General features: G+C 39.3%; 1 protein-coding gene across 4 annotated transcripts in view; it reads left to right on the forward strand.

Annotated features, from left to right (window-relative positions):
- The window catches only part of TENT4A (terminal nucleotidyltransferase 4A), a gene marked incomplete at its 5' end in the record, with an annotated part of 64,517 nt that overhangs the window by 13,637 nt on the left and 33,652 nt on the right, over window positions 1–17,228 (forward strand). For all 4 annotated transcript variants that reach the window (XM_084260916.1, XM_084260917.1, XM_084260918.1 and 1 more), the window contains 6 exons: window positions 6,127–6,250; window positions 8,856–8,902; window positions 9,753–9,873; window positions 11,365–11,472; window positions 12,195–12,323; window positions 13,351–13,564. In XM_084260916.1, coding sequence (XP_084117042.1) covers window positions 6,127–6,250; window positions 8,856–8,902; window positions 9,753–9,873; window positions 11,365–11,472; window positions 12,195–12,323; window positions 13,351–13,564 — 743 coding nt within the window. The remainder of the gene's footprint in view (window positions 1–6,126; window positions 6,251–8,855; window positions 8,903–9,752; window positions 9,874–11,364; window positions 11,473–12,194; window positions 12,324–13,350; window positions 13,565–17,228) is intronic.

Genomic DNA, 17,228 nt, shown 5'->3' on the forward strand with positions numbered 1-17,228 from the left:
TGAGGTTTTTTTCTTTCCAAAATGCAAACAAATTCTGTTACTTAAGTCTGAAAATTTGCAGTGTAAATCAGTCCGACAAGCTTAGTTTCTTGAGTGCATGAACTGTCAAAAGTGCTCCTAAGAGGTAAAATTTAATTGGCAAGAAACTCAATCTAAAATTAGGCCTGCCTCTGACTTGCAGAAGTGCTGGGGACAGAGAAAGCTTAGAGGAAATAAAACCAATACTGTCTCTGATGGAGAAGGAACAATATGTTTTCTAAACTGCTCTCTTAGTTTTGGGGATGAGAACAAAGTACTTTTCTTTTTGACCATTCTCAGTAGCTAACTTGCAAACTAAGCTTGGTTCTTAGTTTACTGTTTAGGCACTGTGAAACACTTCACAACTCTGATTCATAAGTTCTGTGTAGTTGAGAGCGATGTCTTTATTCTGTCAGTCTTTGATTTTGCTGTTTGCCATATAATTACAGTGACAAAGATAATTGTTACCTGATTTCTGTGGTCGTACGAGACTGATGTGGTGTGGCCGTTCAGCCTGAATGTAGCACTGTTTTCAGAGTTTCTCTCATCTGTAAGCCTAGAACACTGCACAGGGCATGAAGTACAGTTACCTGTTACTGATAGTGAGGATGATAGGTATAAAAAAGTAAAGGCACCTGGTGGGAATTGAGTGGGGTGGGAAGAGAGAATTGTAAGTTTATCTCCTCCGTCTTAGTTAGGGTTTTTTTTCTGTTTTTACAGATCTCTTAGATCATATTGGAAGAAGTCTGCATCTCAGAATAGACTGTTGCTTTCCATCACATATTTCTCTCATTTCACTAAACTGTTCTGAGTTTTAGACTGTAACAATGATTTCAGCCATTGAAAGCTTTAGATGGTTGTAGATTTCACCTGTATTTCCATGATAAAGCCATTGTGCTTTGCAGGAGTTGTAGGTAAAGGTACAGTTCAACAGATTTCTAAAGTATACACAGTGACTGCTGGGCCTTTCACCATTTAATCATGAGACAGTGAAGTCCTCAGGCATATTTCCGAGTTCACGCTTCATTGAAAGAACATATCCTTTTATTTGTAACCTTTATTTCAACAGAGCTTCTCCTGACAGGCTGCCTGTGCCTCCTCATTTCTTTACCTCCCGTTTCGTACTCACCTCTTGTGTTACACCCACATGCTTTCACTGTGGTATCTGTTCTTTTCATTTCTAAGGATTCTTGGCTGATGTGTTTAGGCTTTTCAGAAAAACATTCTTTACTTACTTGAGTGAGTATGTTTTTAAAGAGTCAGGTGTTCTGTGTAAACGATAGTCGCCTTTCTATCTCTTACTTTAGAGTAAGGTAATGTACTTATTAGTGTAGAGGGGATGTTGAAAAGAAACAGGATGCTTACTTGAGGGAGCAAAGACTGTAGTATTTCATCTAGTTGCTGTTTGAGAATTTAATTTCACTGCATTGAAGTTAGGCCTTGAAGTAACAAGTCAATGTTTCATTTGATAATAGTTGTAGATACAGTTAATGAGTAAAGGAGCTACTGAAGGAAAAATATTAAATCTGAAAATGTCTCCTGAAGCCTCAAAATGTATCTGCCTTTGCTACAACAGTAAAAGGGTTTAATTTGGGGTAAACAAAAAGGTGTCAATTATGTTGCACAGTTCAGCCTGTAAGCCACAGATGTTTACTGTGCTTAGCAGCAACAGCTTTGGTGAGCTGTAGGTTATTCCACGCTGTTAAAATTAGCAAGCCTGAATAGTGCAGCAAGTACAACTAACCTCTCTTCTGGGTCCCTGTGTTTATAATCTTTTTTACCTTTTATTAAGAGCACAGTTATATCTCACCAAGAAGTTCTGTTCCCAGTCTTTCTATAACTTTAGTGAAAAGGTCTACTGGAATTCCTGCCTTTGCTAGAAAGGAGTACAATAGGCATTTTAAAGTGTCTCACAAGATAGCTAAGTGTTGGTATGCTGTTGGAGCCCAGCTTCTTTAAGAAGCTGGAAGGTTGAGAAAATTGATTTGTTCTGTGTTGGAAAAAAAAAGCAAGAGAGTTAAGATGTTACTTATATCTGCATATCCATTGTGCTGCATGGTGAAATTCTGATTCCTGATGGTTAAGATATTGTCACAGTCCTGACTTGAGTAACAAGTAGTTACAAAGATCGTAGGGACTATGTGGGCAAAATACTTAACCCAAAACTATCCCTGTATTGTCTGGGTGAATATCCTGTTGTGAACTGTGGTTTTTTTTCCAGACACCAAAAAGATTCCTTCAGCTACTAGAGAGGTTACTCTGAGATAAGTCTGGAGCAGTGTTATAGCTTCTTGCTTTGTGTATAGTACAGCTGGTTTTTTGTGGCTGTGTTCCAAAAAACTGAGCAAGGATGCTTAGAAAAATGTAAACTGCAGTAACATTAAATTTTAAAAGCATCTCAGTTTTGAGAAGCTTCTTCAGGAGGAAAAGACAAGAGGCTGAAATTCTTGAAAATGATGTATTAAGATGGTCATAATATGTGACTGTGAAGATAGCATTGTTTGTTATCCAGAAGGGGGGTAGACCAGGAAGATCGTGTTCTCTGAGAAGCGGAAGCTGTTGAGTTAAGAACAAATAAAAGTTAAGCTTGTGAAGACAGATGGTTTGAGAACCTGTTTGCTAAGTGCCTTAAAACATGAAAAACCTTGCTCATGGAAAGCAAGAAACTTTTGAGAGTCACTGGGGCTCAGAGGGATGTGAGAGGACACCCAGGAGAAGTCAGACCATAGTAAAAACTAAGTGGGCTAGTTGTGTTGCTTTTTGTCAGAGGCCTTTTACCAGAGACTTCTCAGCAGAGCTTTCTTTGACTCCAGGCAACTGTCATCTTCAATTTCAGAGTGATAACTTGCACAGCCGTGTGTGGTGGTATATGCTGAAGGATTTCAGAGGACCCTCACCATGAAACCACAGTGTATGGTTTAAACTTTGAGTTTTGAGTATTTAGCTCTCGCGCTGCTGCCCCATGCAAACTGAAGCATTAAATGAAGTGCTGCTTTGGCAGTGTGAGGTAGAAAATACGAAGCTGACTTCTTGGAAGGTAGGTCAGGAGTGGAAAGCTAGACTAGTGATGGGTGGTATTCTTTTGAGTCTTTCATGATACGATTAAAAATTGTGACAGTAACCATCTGAGCAGAAGCTCATTGGGGCATAGAAGTGAGAGGGTGCTGCTTTTGAAAGACTGCTGTGTATGGTAGAGGCCACAGTTCCACCTCTTCTCCTCCTTCCCTAACCCTAATATGGGGTGTCTACTGCAAACACATGTTTTCAGGAATGTTTGGATATTCTGGAGTGGTTGGATGGGGTTGTTAACACAACAAACCAGAACTTACTTGTGTGAGTAAATATAAGGAAAGGGGGTAGTGCATGCGATGTTAAAGGGAGGTAGTTGTCTCATTTCCATGGTCAGTCTGGTAACACAGAACTGCTGGATTTTTTCAGAAGAATGTTTCTGAGTTTCTTTTTTGAAGACTTCGTAAGAACTGAACAGTCACAGAAGCAACCAAAGGAAAGAATAAATTATTTACTTTATAATAAAGGGAAGGTTACTGGAGGAATTACTCAAGACTCTGTTGCTTGATGTATTCATGAATACCTGGGAATAAATGAATGGGAGAAGGATAGAAAGGATAATAGAAAACTACAGCTGGCTGCGGATAGGCACAGTGGGAATTTATTCTCCATTAGGTTATAAAATTGCTGACAAAATTAAATTCTAGTAAATACAGAATCATGAATCTGAAGAAGAATAATTCAGGCTGAATATACCCAGTGGGTGGGCTTTATGTTGGTGGCTATTGTTCAGAAAACACCTTAAAGGTCCTTTGTAATGGTTTCTTTTAAAGAGCAGCTGAATGCTCAGATATCCTGGAAGAGCAGCTAGCAGCAATCTTTGCAAATATGGACAATAAAATGAAAACAAGTGTGTGTGTATCATGGACTGAATGGTATAATTATGTATTGACTCTGTGTTTCTGACCACCTGTCGGAAAACATGGTGCAACTGAAAACAAGCTGAACGAGGTTAGCAGCGATCAAACTTTGGACTTCCTCCTGTGAATGGGGAGGAAAGCAGATGAGGATTGCTCACTTGAAAAAGAGCTCTTGGTTAGAGACAAGTGGGTATGAGTTGGGAGCCTGAGAGCTGTTTCTTTTGGAGATGAACTGCCAGTAATAACTTTTTTCCCCCCAAGAACGAGAGCATCAAATAAATCTTTAACAGGCAGCAGTTTACAGCACTTGTTCTGATGCTTACTTAAATTCTCATAGAATGCTATGAATTACAAAAGCATAAATGGACTAAAAAGACCTGGAAAAAAATCAGTGGAACAAAAGTTCTTTGAGGTACATTATAGTTGGGATCGACCTGAAAGTAAGCCAGGTGAAACTACTGGACGCTTGGAAGGATTGCTGCAAGGGAGTTGGATAAATGTTCTGTTGGATTTTTCTTTCACCTTATTTATGGCTACTGCTGAGTTTTATAAACAAAACAATATAGATTCTTCAGTTTGGCCCCACTGGTCTTAGGGGAATTAAAGTATTTTCTTCATTGGTATCATCAACTTGGAAAGGGAAAGTAAAAGCGTATTTTCTATAAATAAAATAGGAGCATGCTAGCCTGTATTTTCTGTCTTGCTCTAGAGTTTTGAAATCAAGTAGATCATCAACAATTGGAGCGTTTAGTTGAGAAGTCTGCTGTGTAGTTAAATATTCAATTGTGGATCCAGGGCCAGTTTAACATAAGAGAAAGGGCAGACAGTAACTCTATACATATTGCTTTTTAAAAGTGTTTTTGTTCTTTCCTGCCAAAATTCAATCGTGTATGAAAAGGAATCCTGATTAAAATTAACACTTAAAAATTTGGCATATGGTCTGTTGGAGGCTATCTGTTAGAGTGGGAATTCTATACTAAAATGAGTTTCAAATATCTCAGGGTTAGAGTTATGCTAGAGATGTATAAGATTTTCCTTTTGGAAGCCTAAATACGTTTAATCAGGATTGACCCTGATTATTATTTTTTTTACAATAATTGGATTTTACTACATTTTACTACAATGTTGAATTGATGTTTCTTGAATTAGAAATCTTAAAAATACGTCAATGTGATTTTTTTCTGGTGAAATATCACAGCAGTAGTTATTTGTGTGTGTTTGGCATGGCTTGATGGCTTTCCCTTGAAAGCAAATGCAACATTCACCTGAAAACTCTAATTGATTTTCTTTCAAATTTGGCAGCAAGCGTTCTGTAGTAGTGGGAGATGGGCAGCAGAAGGACTTAAGTGTATAAAGATCCAGTGTCAGAACTCCTCATCTAACACGGGTGTTAATGTACTTCAGATGTTTAATGCTTCTCCCTTTGCGTAGTTCTGTTGGAAGGCTGCTTCCTGAATGAACAAATGGCCAGTAAAGGGCTTGAGTGGTCAAAGGAATCCCTCTTTGTCCAAGTGGACATTTTCATGTAAAGAAATACTCAGAAGTCTCTGATTACTCAAATGTCCCTGCTTACTGCAGGGGGGTTGGACTAGATGACCTCTAAAGGTCCCTTCCAACCTTACACACTATGATTCTGTGATTTTTGTTGCCTTCTACAAAGCCTGTTAACGACAGTGCCTGTTTCCAAGTCTGTGCAAACTCCCACATACCCAGAAGTAAGAACCTTTGGAAGAATAAACCTACTTGAAGATTTTAATTGTTCTTGTCCTGCTTAACACTTGGATCACTGCTTTGTTTTTAAGACTATGCTTTGTTTCTGAAAGAAAATAATCTTTGGGAATCAGAAATTGAATTTGTTCTTCACTGTTGAGCCAGTAAGAAGGTCAGTAAATGTCTACTAGTTTTTGGGTCCTGTGTCTTTTGACATTTTCAGTATTTAGATAATGTGGTGAGGGCTGATGTGTAGGTATTGTTGAGATTATTGTGAGGTGGTGCCATGAAATTAAAGTATGAATGTGTCTATACCAAGTCCCAGATCCCAAACCCCAAACCATCCAGGTCCCATCTGAAAGTCTAATAAACTTACTTGCTTGGTTAAGTGATATATATATTTCAACAACAACAGGCCATAGGCCTTATTTAATATCATCACTATAACTGGTGCTATTTCCTCCTTTAGACTACATGAAGAAATAATTGACTTCTATGACTTCATGTCCCCTCGTCCCGAAGAAGCAGCTATGAGAAGAGAAGTGGTGAAAAGAATAGAAACAGTCATCAAAGATCTCTGGCCTACAGCTGATGTGAGTGTTACTTAAGCGTTGATTTGCTTCTGTAGTAAATTTTAGAGCCTGGTTTACTTAACCATGCTATTACCTTTTATGTTTTGGAAATGGACAGATAAGACCTCAAACTTAAGGCAGTTGACTTCGCATCACAGCTCTTGTAGCACTTGGCAACTTATTTAAAAAGTCGAGGAAGTTTAAAACCTACGTTTCAGGTTAATGAAGGCTACTGGTATTTTTTTCATTTTGAGGACTGGGGATGTGAAGAACTGTCCACTTGTACTTTAAGAAACGCACTTAAAGCTTACTGAATTGTCTCAGCATAACTTCAGTTTGAATATTGAATGATACTGACCCTGTCTGGAGGCCAGATGCCCACCAAAGCTGCTCTATCACTCTCCTTTTCAGCTGGACAGGGAAGAGAATACATAGAGAGGCTCAGGAGTTGAGATAAGGACAGGGAGAGATCATTCCACAATCAGCGTCACGGACACAACAGACTCAACACAGAATAAAAAAAAAGAAAACAATCTAATTGATTACTGCACTGCACTCACAGTGAAACCAGAATACAGTAATGAGAAGTACAACCAGATCTTAAAACACCTTCCTCCACCCCTTCCTTCTTTGTGGGCTCAGCTTTATTCATGATTTCTCTCCCTTCCTCTCCCTGAGGTGTCAGAGGGGGAGACAGGAATGGGGTGCCAGGTCCTCACAAGTTGGTTTCCTTATTAGCAAGGGGGACGGGGCTATTCCTCAAACTCTTCCCCTGCTCCAGCGTGAGATCCCACCCATGGGAGACAGTCTTCCATCAACTTCTCCAGTGTGAGTCCTTTCCCACAGGGCTTCAGCTTTTCACCAACTGCCCCAGTGTGGGTCACTTCTGCAGGGTGCAGTCACAGAACATCTCTGTGTCTCAGGCCCAGACTGCTCCAGCCTGGTCCCCCTTGGAGTCACAAGTACCCCCAGCAAACTTGCTCCAGTGTGGGCCCCTCTCTCAGTGGGCTGCAGGTTTTGCTGCCAAGAGCTTGTTCCAGCATGGATCACAGCATTTTCCATATGTCATCACCTGCTCCAGTGTGAGGTCCCTCCCATGGGCTGCAGGTGGAATATTTTGTCCCCAACATCTTTCATGGGCTGCAGGGGGGCAGCCTCCTCTATCATGGTCTTCTCCACGGTCTGCAGGGGAATCTCTCTCCAGCATCTCGAGCGCTTTCCCCTGCCTTCTTTAATGACCTTGGTGCCTGCATGGTTCCTTACATCATCTCACTCCTTTCTCTGGTGGCAAAAAGTGTCTGCTTCTGGGTTTTTTCCTTCTAAATATGATTCCCAGAGGTGCTGTGACCATTGCTGATGGGCTCAGCCTTGGTCAGTGGCAGATCCAGCCTTTAACCCAGCTGGTGTTTACTCTGTCAGGCCTAGGGGAGGCTTCTAGCTGCTTCTTGCAGGAGCCCCCTCTCAACCAGAACCCCACCACGCAAAACTGCAACACCAGTGTACACGTTTCTGTAAGGAGTCTGAACTCTCTGGATATTTGTAAAAACAGTTAATAACCCCTGATTTTTTTTTTGTCATCTTCACAAATTTGACACTTGGGACATTACTTTAATGCTGCTTCAGTGGGAAGATGTACTTCCTGAGAGATCTTGCACTGAAGTTGTGTTTTCAAACCCTGTATTACCCAAAGACTAAGCTGCTTCCAACCAAAAACATCCAAAAGGAATGTAATACTAAACTGTATTTAGCATCACCTTTCTGATAACCAGATAGTAGTGTTGTCATTAACAAGCAGAAAAACATTGCAGACCACTGTGGCTTCGTTGTAGTCTTCCATGATGAAAAGCGAAGGCTGTGGCCACAGTGCTGAGCAGAAGATACAGTAAAGCTCATCTACTTCATCCTCACCTCTGAATTTCCTTAGCAGTGTTTTTCCAGCTTGTGGGAACATATAGACACAAAATGGCCTGGTGCTGCACAGCCTTTTAATAGGTCACTTCAGAAACATGAACTTGTAAATTGTGGTGTGCTGTAGCAGAGTGGGAAGAGCGGCTCAGTTCTCTCGAGTGGAAGCATACTAAAATTATTTGATGTGTAGCGTGAGTGTCTCCTCATTATGCCTTCTTTTCCACACACAAACACCCACCTCAATTTCTTAATCATCCTTGCAGTAAAATCTAGAGTATTCACATTTATCTGAACTGTATGTTTAAGTCCACTTGTTGGTTTTTAAAGCTAAAACTTTGGAACAAAATTTCCCCTTAAACTCCCCCAATTTCAGTAAAGCTGTCCTATGAGGAAAGAAGGGAACGGGAAGGAAGGGAATATATAGCAGTTTATACTTTTGTTGAACTGGAAATAAACAGTCAAAAGGATTCTTGCTAGCAGGATTGGTAGTTATTTAATATTTAAAGTAATACCTGCAGTTTTCTCTAAAGTTGCATCTATAAGAGAAAATGTATTTGTGCAGGCTTAATAGGTGTAGAGTATGTAGTAAATTCAGTAACTTTGTTACCAGGCTATATCCTTACCAGGTTCAGAAAAATTTTAAGTGTTGTGAAAGTAAAATGAAGAGAGCATTCATAACTTCCTTACAAGATGTTTCACTGTTGTGGGTTTTTTCCAGGTCCAGATATTTGGCAGCTTTAGTACAGGGCTTTATCTTCCAACCAGGTAAGTAATGATTTACTTTTCTATCTGAAAAAAGTTGCCTCTTAAGTATAGTGGTAAATTTCAAATGGGAATTTAAATGGGAGTGTGTAAACTTAGCAAACTTTCATTACAATTTTTGCCTCGTCTCATGTAAAGAAGGGACTTTTGAACTTAGAGAATTAAGTATTTGATGTATTGTTATACTGCTCTAGGTATTTACTGACATGTAGGTGAATTACCTTTTCATCCTTGTGTCTGGCTTGAGTCTTTGGCTCTTTATTTTCAATATACAGTGAAACTGAATGTTTAGTATTTCCTGTGTAAATCACACTTTTTACATAAGGTGAGTTACTGTGATTGTGTCACTTAATTGCAGAGTTACTGTGCAGAGTCAGAGGAGTCATTACAACTGTTTCCAAATTATTTTGAGAACAAAATGTGTTCCATTCAATGTTTTCTATTGCTTAATGGTCCAATAGATGCAGAAAACCTGTGTAGCTGTGCCTTAAAGACTGCATTGTCATTACATCAACTGGATTTTAAGTAGGAAAGCACTGGGGATTTCATTTCCATGAGTAACAATCGCTGATAAAAATTGTTTGGACACAAGCATGTCAGTGTGGGTAGCTAAGGGATTGGGTTGGGCTGTGGAAGTCAGGAGAAGGGAACAAGAAAGGTGAAAGGGAGAGGAGCTGAAACAAGAAACTAGAAACTGCTTTGAGTGCTGAAGTCTACTTTCTTACTTAACATCGCTAAAGGAAGCCTGTTGGAAACATGGATGAAAAGTTGATGCCAATTTTACCTTTCTTTTGGTGGAGTGTTATGCTTTGGACTCAACTAATCTCATGCTGTGCTCTTTTTTTTTGTCTAGTGATATTGATCTAGTTGTTTTTGGGAAATGGGAACGGCCCCCTTTGCAGCTGCTGGAGCAAGCACTAAGAAAACACAATGTGGCTGAGCCATATTCCATTAAAGTACTTGATAAAGCTACGGTGAGTGACAGTCTTTGGAATGCTGAGATGAAATGTTTTCAGACCCACTAAGGTGTTGGTGATAGGGTTCTTAGTTCATGAAGCAAATGATACCACTTGAAGTGCAGTGGTTTGTGCTGTGCAAAGATTTTGGTGCGGTCTGGATCTGCTTAGCAATAGCACAGAGGGTTTTTTACATTGACAACAGTAATGCTGTGTACTGTTTTTGCCAGAAGGCCATACTTCATGCTTATAAAGGTCTGAAAGTCAGTATTTGTAAATTATTTGGTAAAATAATTTAACTAATTGTATAATGTGTTTCTGCTGACCTTTGAGACTGACTTCTACTGATCTCTTTTAGCCAGGGGCCAGTAACTAGAGCTGTCTAGCTTGAAACTCCCACTTTTTCAGGTTGTCTTTGTTCTGATGTGAAGAATTCCAAACTGAGTATTTGTGTTTTCATTCCAAAATATTCTACTTAGGGGCTTTATTTCCATTGTGAAACTGTGTGGTCTTGTAAGCCTGACTGATGTAACACTGAGTATGGTAAAAACTTAAAAGTATGGGAATTTTGTGTTACTGAGCAGGCTATTCCAAACTTCTGTTAGCAAGCTGTTATGTTATGTGGTCTCTGAAATAGGGTGACTTTTAAGTCTAGAAGATTCCTATAGCTTCTGTTGAGGTAGCAGTACAGAACAGTAGCTTTGGTAATCTTTGGTTTACCTAAGAATGAGTGGGATTATCAAAATCGGTGATGCCAGTTAGCAATAGAAATGCTAAGCTTACTGGTTTTACTAATCTTTTATTCCCTCTGCTGTTGGGATAAAATGATGCTGTGCTTCTGGTTGCTTTTGTTTTTCATTTCAGATTAAGAATGCAAGAAGTTAAATTTAAAATAATCTTGCCAGCTGTAATTAAGGTGTTGATTGTAAGACAGTTTTGTAGGATACTGCCTTCAAGGTGGTGCTGTGAGCCTGAACTGCATATTCAGTATTCTATAAGAATTTATTTCTGCCAGAAAAGGAAGTATTGCTGCTCCAATTTTGTTTGTATCCACTCAGGCTTTCATTTGGCTCTGCAGTGAATCAGTTCAGCTTGATAAACCAACACAGTGCTTTATTTTCTGCTAAGCTAGTTTTCTGTCAGTTTAGCAAGTGAATGGTGCAGTGCTGGGTCAGATGAATGCAGTTCCCACAGGTTATGAGTAGAATGTCTCCTATTAACAGTAGTCAGTCATTAAGAAAATCTACTTCTTTTATAAAACACTGATATTGCAGCTATGAAGGCAGGTGTCTGATAGCCATGGGAGAGTACATGAGTGATCATAAGTTAATCTGATTGTACATGCCTGTGTCTTCAGTCACCTTACTGAAAAGCCTTTGCTTGTCAGTCAACTCAGGATTGCTATCTTGTCTAGGCAGCTGCATTCATTTGCACTGATAGTGTCTGCTAGAGAATAGCACCAGTGTTGCATTTCTGGGGGTTCTTTAAACCTTGTTTTTATCTTTTCAGGTACCAATAATAAAACTTACTGACCAGGAGACAGAAGTGAAAGTTGACATCAGTTTTAATGTGGAAACTGGTGTGAAGGCAGCTCGGTTTATCAAGGAGTACATGAAGGTATCAGCCATAATAATGAATGTTATACTACTTACCAAGAATGAGTGCATCCTTGGTATAGAAAAAGCTAAGATGCTTAGCTAACTCTTTTTTTTGTGTGTGGCTTAAAACTTTGAAAAGTCATTGCTTGAGACTATTTTCATAAATACTAATTAGACAGGTTTTTCTACTGGTATCTGATGCTCACTGTTGCCTTTCAGTAGTAGTTGTTTGTGTGGATAAACCTGTAGACTGAAAGGTTTAGATCTGCAGATAGGTACCAAAATTTGCTTCTAAAGCAAGTCTGTTCAACTTTGCTTACCTTGAATTTAAATGATACTTGATTATGAGCACTATCTTGCTAACCAGTGTCTAAAAACATTTCTTCTGTGGCTGCATACTTAAAATCAAGTTTACCTTTATGCTCTACAGCATTGTTTAGATGGAAGGCTAAGCGACAATACTGAGTGACACTGGCATTGAAATAAAAATATACAGAAATTCCAGTTTAGGGTGGAAATAAATTTTAAATATAAGCTGTTAGATCAAATAAGAGTTGAAATCTATTGCTCTGCTTCTAGAATAAAAAAGAAAGTATATTTCAGTTCTTCTTGTGGAAACACTTCACAGCACGTTGTTGAATAATGCTTTTGATTAGAAGATGAACCTTCTTGTGTTGAGGTTGTTTAGGTCTTACTTTGTTTTGGAATGTTGCCATTGATAAGACTTATTTTGCTTTGCAGAAATACTCTTTGCTGCCTTACTTGATTTTAGTATTAAAACAGTTCCTCCTTCAGAGGGACTTGAATGAAGTTTTTACTGGTGGAATTAGCTCTTACAGCCTGATTTTAATGGCAATTAGTTTCCTGCAGGTAAGTCTGTGTTCTTTTTAATGTTTTGGTTTCTGTGTTTATGCCCTACTATTGTGTTGTTCTTTTACATCCCCTTTAGCAATGCACAGCTGTACTCTTACGGCTCTAGGTGTTTGATCATGGGCAGCTCCTACGGACTGCCTCAGACCTGTAAGAACCTCTGTGCACCGTGTGAAGTGAAACAGCAGCAGGAGCCTTGGGAACAGCATAGCAGCTGTGCATTGTTTTCTATTCCAGGGCCTGTGATAGGGATTATGCTACCTTCCTGTGCAGCTTGATCCAGTACCTGAATCCTCTTACTGGTGTCTTGTAATCTGCCAGGATGCCGTTTAGTCTGTTGCTTCCTAGACTGCTGATAGTGAATGTGCAGTGTAGTTTATTTCAGTGTTTATTACATTTATGAAATCAAACAGTCAAGGTGTTTTTTTAATTCAATGTTGGTTAATTTTTGGTTTACTTAAAGGCAGCTATTTTAGGTAACTGATGAAATAGTTACTGAGGTACATCCTCATCCAATACATTTTTGTGACAATAAGCTTTGTATAAGTATGAGGAGGTACAATGTTAGTGTACCTACATACTCTGCTATTGTTAATAATTCATTGAAATATTGCTACAGATTTTACAAACCATACATAATTTGGGGAGATTGAGATCTGTGTTTCAGTTGGGATAAATCCCCCCCGTTCTTCCCCCTGAGCTTCCGAAAACATTAAGACTGATGGTGGTATTCTGTTAGTAAAGCCATGATGTAGTGTGCAGTACTTTTGGTTTAGGGAAAAGAATTTACTTACCTCAAAAATCTGGAAGAGGAGGGAAGAAATCATTTTGGGGGGTTCCAGATACTGTTGAAGTGCTGCCCCCTCTTGGTGATGTGAAAGTGGCTTGAGTACACAAAGAATTAATTTCTCCATTCAGACTTCTGTAAAGGGATTGTACTCAGATGTTGAAATGAGAGCTTTCTTCTTGTATTGTCTTATGGCCTGAAGAGCACTAATTTTTAATAATTAACTGTTCCATGTCACAGCTGCATCCAAGAATTGATGCCAGAAGAGCTGATGAAAACCTTGGAATGCTTCTGATAGAATTTTTTGAACTCTATGGAAGGAATTTTAACTACTTGAAAACTGGTATTAGAATAAAAAACGGAGGTGCCTATATTGCCAAAGAAGAAATCATGAAAGTCATGACCAATGGATACAGACCATCCATGCTATGTATTGAAGATCCTCTCCTGCCTGGTAAGATTGTAAACCCTTCTTGCAATGTGCTAGAGCTCTGTCTCAACCTGTGCTCTGAGGGCTTTCCTTACAATTCCTAAAGTCTGCCAAATGCCTTAAGAAGCTGCACTGAGAAGAGACTGTTGCTGGTGTTGAGGTACAGGTACGGAGAGGGGCTGAGTACAGACCTGAAGGCCTTGCAAGGTTCATGGCCCAAGTAAACTGTATTGTATGTGAGCAGTGCAGGTACAGTTCTGAATTTCCAGTGCATTATATGTTGAGTGTATTAAGATTCTTTAACAGTGCTAAGAGATAGTGAAAGAAAGAGGTCCAGGAAATCCTGAAAGGGAGTTTGTTATGAGAAAGTGAGACTGGAAGGTGTAGCTTTTCCTGCCACAGTCTGTGGTGCTGTACTTCAGATAAATTGCACCGTGGGGGAAAGATGCCCCAGGTGAGGTACCTATTCTGCAAGGTGATGCAGTACAGACTGAACAGACACATGGGTGTTACATCCATGAATGTCTAGCAAGGGAACAGCTGTATTACCGTGTTGATGTGAAGGGTGGTTTGCATAACTGGTGTCTGTGCTGCACAGGGACCCTTAGCAAATGCCAGTTATAGTTGCATGTACTTCTGAAAGTGACTTAAAATACTGGGATTTTCCTTTAAGATTTGCTTTCAATTCAGTAACCTTCAAAGTAATCAAGATTAATTTTGGCTGAGCTCCTGCAAAAATTTTCCTGTTTCATAGTACTAATTTTGGATTCTATTTAGACTTGTCACAAGTAGCTGAAATCCCCAAACAGCTTTTTAACAAAGTCAATTTTCAGTTAATTTGGACTTCAGCATTAGTATTTCTAGAATGTAATTGGCACTCAAACTCCATACTGTCACATCTTGTGGGTAGACTGCTTATATACAGCACTTCTAAAGCAAATACCATGGATCAGGAGCTGAAGTCTGGCACCTTTCTAAATACACAATATGCTGAATGTTCATAGTTCTCCAGAGCAGGTTGCAAGCTAAGATGCTCATTTGTCTAACCACATCCCTGGCATGTTTGTAGCTCTGAGTTTGTGTCCACTGTGACTGCTGCACTTGGCCAGGCATAGGTGTGGTTTTGCAGACTCTTTGCGTCATTGAGATTTCTTTCAGTAGCTGTGCCTGAAGACCCATTTGAATAGCAGCATGAGCCACATTTCTTTAGATTCAGACATTTACTGTCCTCCAGTTCTGTTCCTTTCAGTCTGCTGAGGACTGAAAGAGAAGAAATTACATACGCTGCACAGTGTTTTAGTCACTGCTAATAGTGCTTTGGAATTTTTTCTTCTCTTCAATGACTCTTCAGAGAAGAAAAAAAATAACTTGCAGGACTAGAAGGGGCTCTGAACTTTTCCTCCTAGCATGAATCTTGCAGAAGCAAAGAACTAGAGTTTAGAATAAATATACCTAATTATATGCTATCAAAAAATTAGTAACAAATGTTAGACGGGTTTATATGGACTGAGAACATAATTCTTACAGGAGGGAGAATGAAATAAGGACTGATGATAACTTGCAGTTATCTGAGCACTGTGTCCCATGGGGAAGTTTTATGGCAGCTACCACAGAGCTTCACAACTTGCTTGATGGAACTAAGGGGAGAACTCTGTAGAGCATATATAGAATGGCTCTTTGAATTGGATCACATGAATGCAACCTCCTTAAATCTAGGCTTAATCACCTGTTCCTACAATATCTAAAAGTACCTGTCAGGTCTAGAACTGTTAATCATTTTAGTTCTGTTACTGCTTGTGTCCCGGTACAAAAAACTTTTCCAAGGGTTCAAGTCCTTGCCCAGTTGTCAAGTTGTCATCTCTGCTTGACTTGTTTGTGCTCAGATTCACTCAGTGTCTAAATCCATGAGCATCAGTGCGAATGCTGTGGAGGAGATGGGAACCAGTATTTTGGTAAAGAGTAGATGCAGATTTTTCTTCACTTAAGTTAGCATAAGCTGCTGTAGAGCTTTTACCTCAAAGCTGGTTTTGCACTGCACCCACAATTTTTTACTCTCTTTTTTGCAATCCTTGTTATAGCCCGATTGCAGCTTTCTCTCAAGTTCTGGTTAACCCATGGAAGATGACTTCAGAAGGTGACCTAACCCACAAATCAGACAAATACAGGGATGAAAAAAAAAAAAAGCCTTTCAATTGCTCAAGATTATTCAAGTAGTATGAAAGGCTCTCCTATGTTGGTAGATCAGTAATAGGATACTGGGAGGTATAACTCTTAAGAACAGTTTTAGACAGTCTTGTAGGCAACAGGATTAAGATCAGTGGGATTAATTTAAACTTGGAGGAACTGATTTTTCTTCAATGTGAAGTGATGATGTTTGGCTAACAGATAAATGATGTCATCAGAAGAGTATGATACTTCAGTTCTACCTGCTGTTAGTTCATAGATTTGGAAGGAACAGGCATTGATCTGGTGTATTCATGTTTTGATTGTAGTGGGTTTTGCTCAGATTCTCCTGGGTGCTACAGGGTTTCCTCTGAGATTCTCAAAGACTGATTATTGGGTGCTAGAGGATTATAATTTCTATGATTCAAGAACCAAGATTCTAGTAGAGATGTCAGGAACCAACACTTGAAGTGTGTTGAAATCTGTTTATGATGCCTGGCCAATCTTGATGGAGAGGTGTTTTAAAGTGGTAGTTTATACTTGATACTCACACATAACCTAAGATTCTTCATCTTGAGTTAGGATCCTAGGACAGGGTAATGAGATGAAAATCTTTCCTTTAGCATCATCTAAGAAGGGAGTTTCTATAAACAACATGTCCAGGAGGCTTGTGTTGAGTTGGTCTAGCAGTATTCTGTCTTGGATGACAGAATTCTGGTTGCAGGTGACAAGCCTCTAATCTGTGTTTGTAAAACAAATTCAGTATTTATTGTTAGGATAACTTAGTGTTTTATGCCTTTGCAAGTCAAGTTTATCAAGGTCTTTCAGTCATTTCTGATGCTGAGAACGGGAATGATTTTTGATCTTGGTTCAGATTGGCAGTGGTAAGGGTAGCTAAATCACAGTTTAGGGCTTGGAGTTCCACCTGCACTGCTCCCTTCACGAGAGATTGTTCTTCTTTCTGAATTGCTAAGGACATTAACAAAAGTTGTAAACTTTAACCTCAGTGCATTTTCTTTGAAAGAGATTCTTTAACTTGCAGGACTAATTATGCTTCATGTTGCTTGCTTCTGCATCGTGATGAGTTACAAATCCAGGAAGCAATTAGATTTTGAGATTGGCAGCAACAATTGAGATTATCTGGTCTAGCTTTAAGTGGCTGCCCGAAGTCAGGCACTGCAGCTTTTCAATGTCTGCTGCTTGGCATTAGAACCTGCAAATACATGTGTATGTTTATATATAATGTATCCACTTATGAAAATACACAAATACATTGAAGTTAGCATCTGAAAGAACCCCTTTAACACTTTAATCTTGCAAAAAGGTACTTGCTCAATAATGGCTCAACGTGGATTTGCTCTTCAGTCCTAGCTCATAGTCTTACCTTTGCCTTTGCAGGACGTGTTCTTAAAACTGTTTCAGGTAATGGAAGGCTATCTGGTGGAGTGGTAGTGCTGATAGCAGGTGATGGAAATCTTAGGCATGCTCCTTTAGGCATGAAGGCTTTGTAAGAAATAAAATGAGG

The sequence above is a fragment of the Gallinula chloropus genome (genome assembly GCF_964237585.1).
Source record: "Gallinula chloropus genome assembly, chromosome: 2".
Lineage (NCBI taxonomy): Eukaryota > Metazoa > Chordata > Aves > Gruiformes > Rallidae > Gallinula > Gallinula chloropus.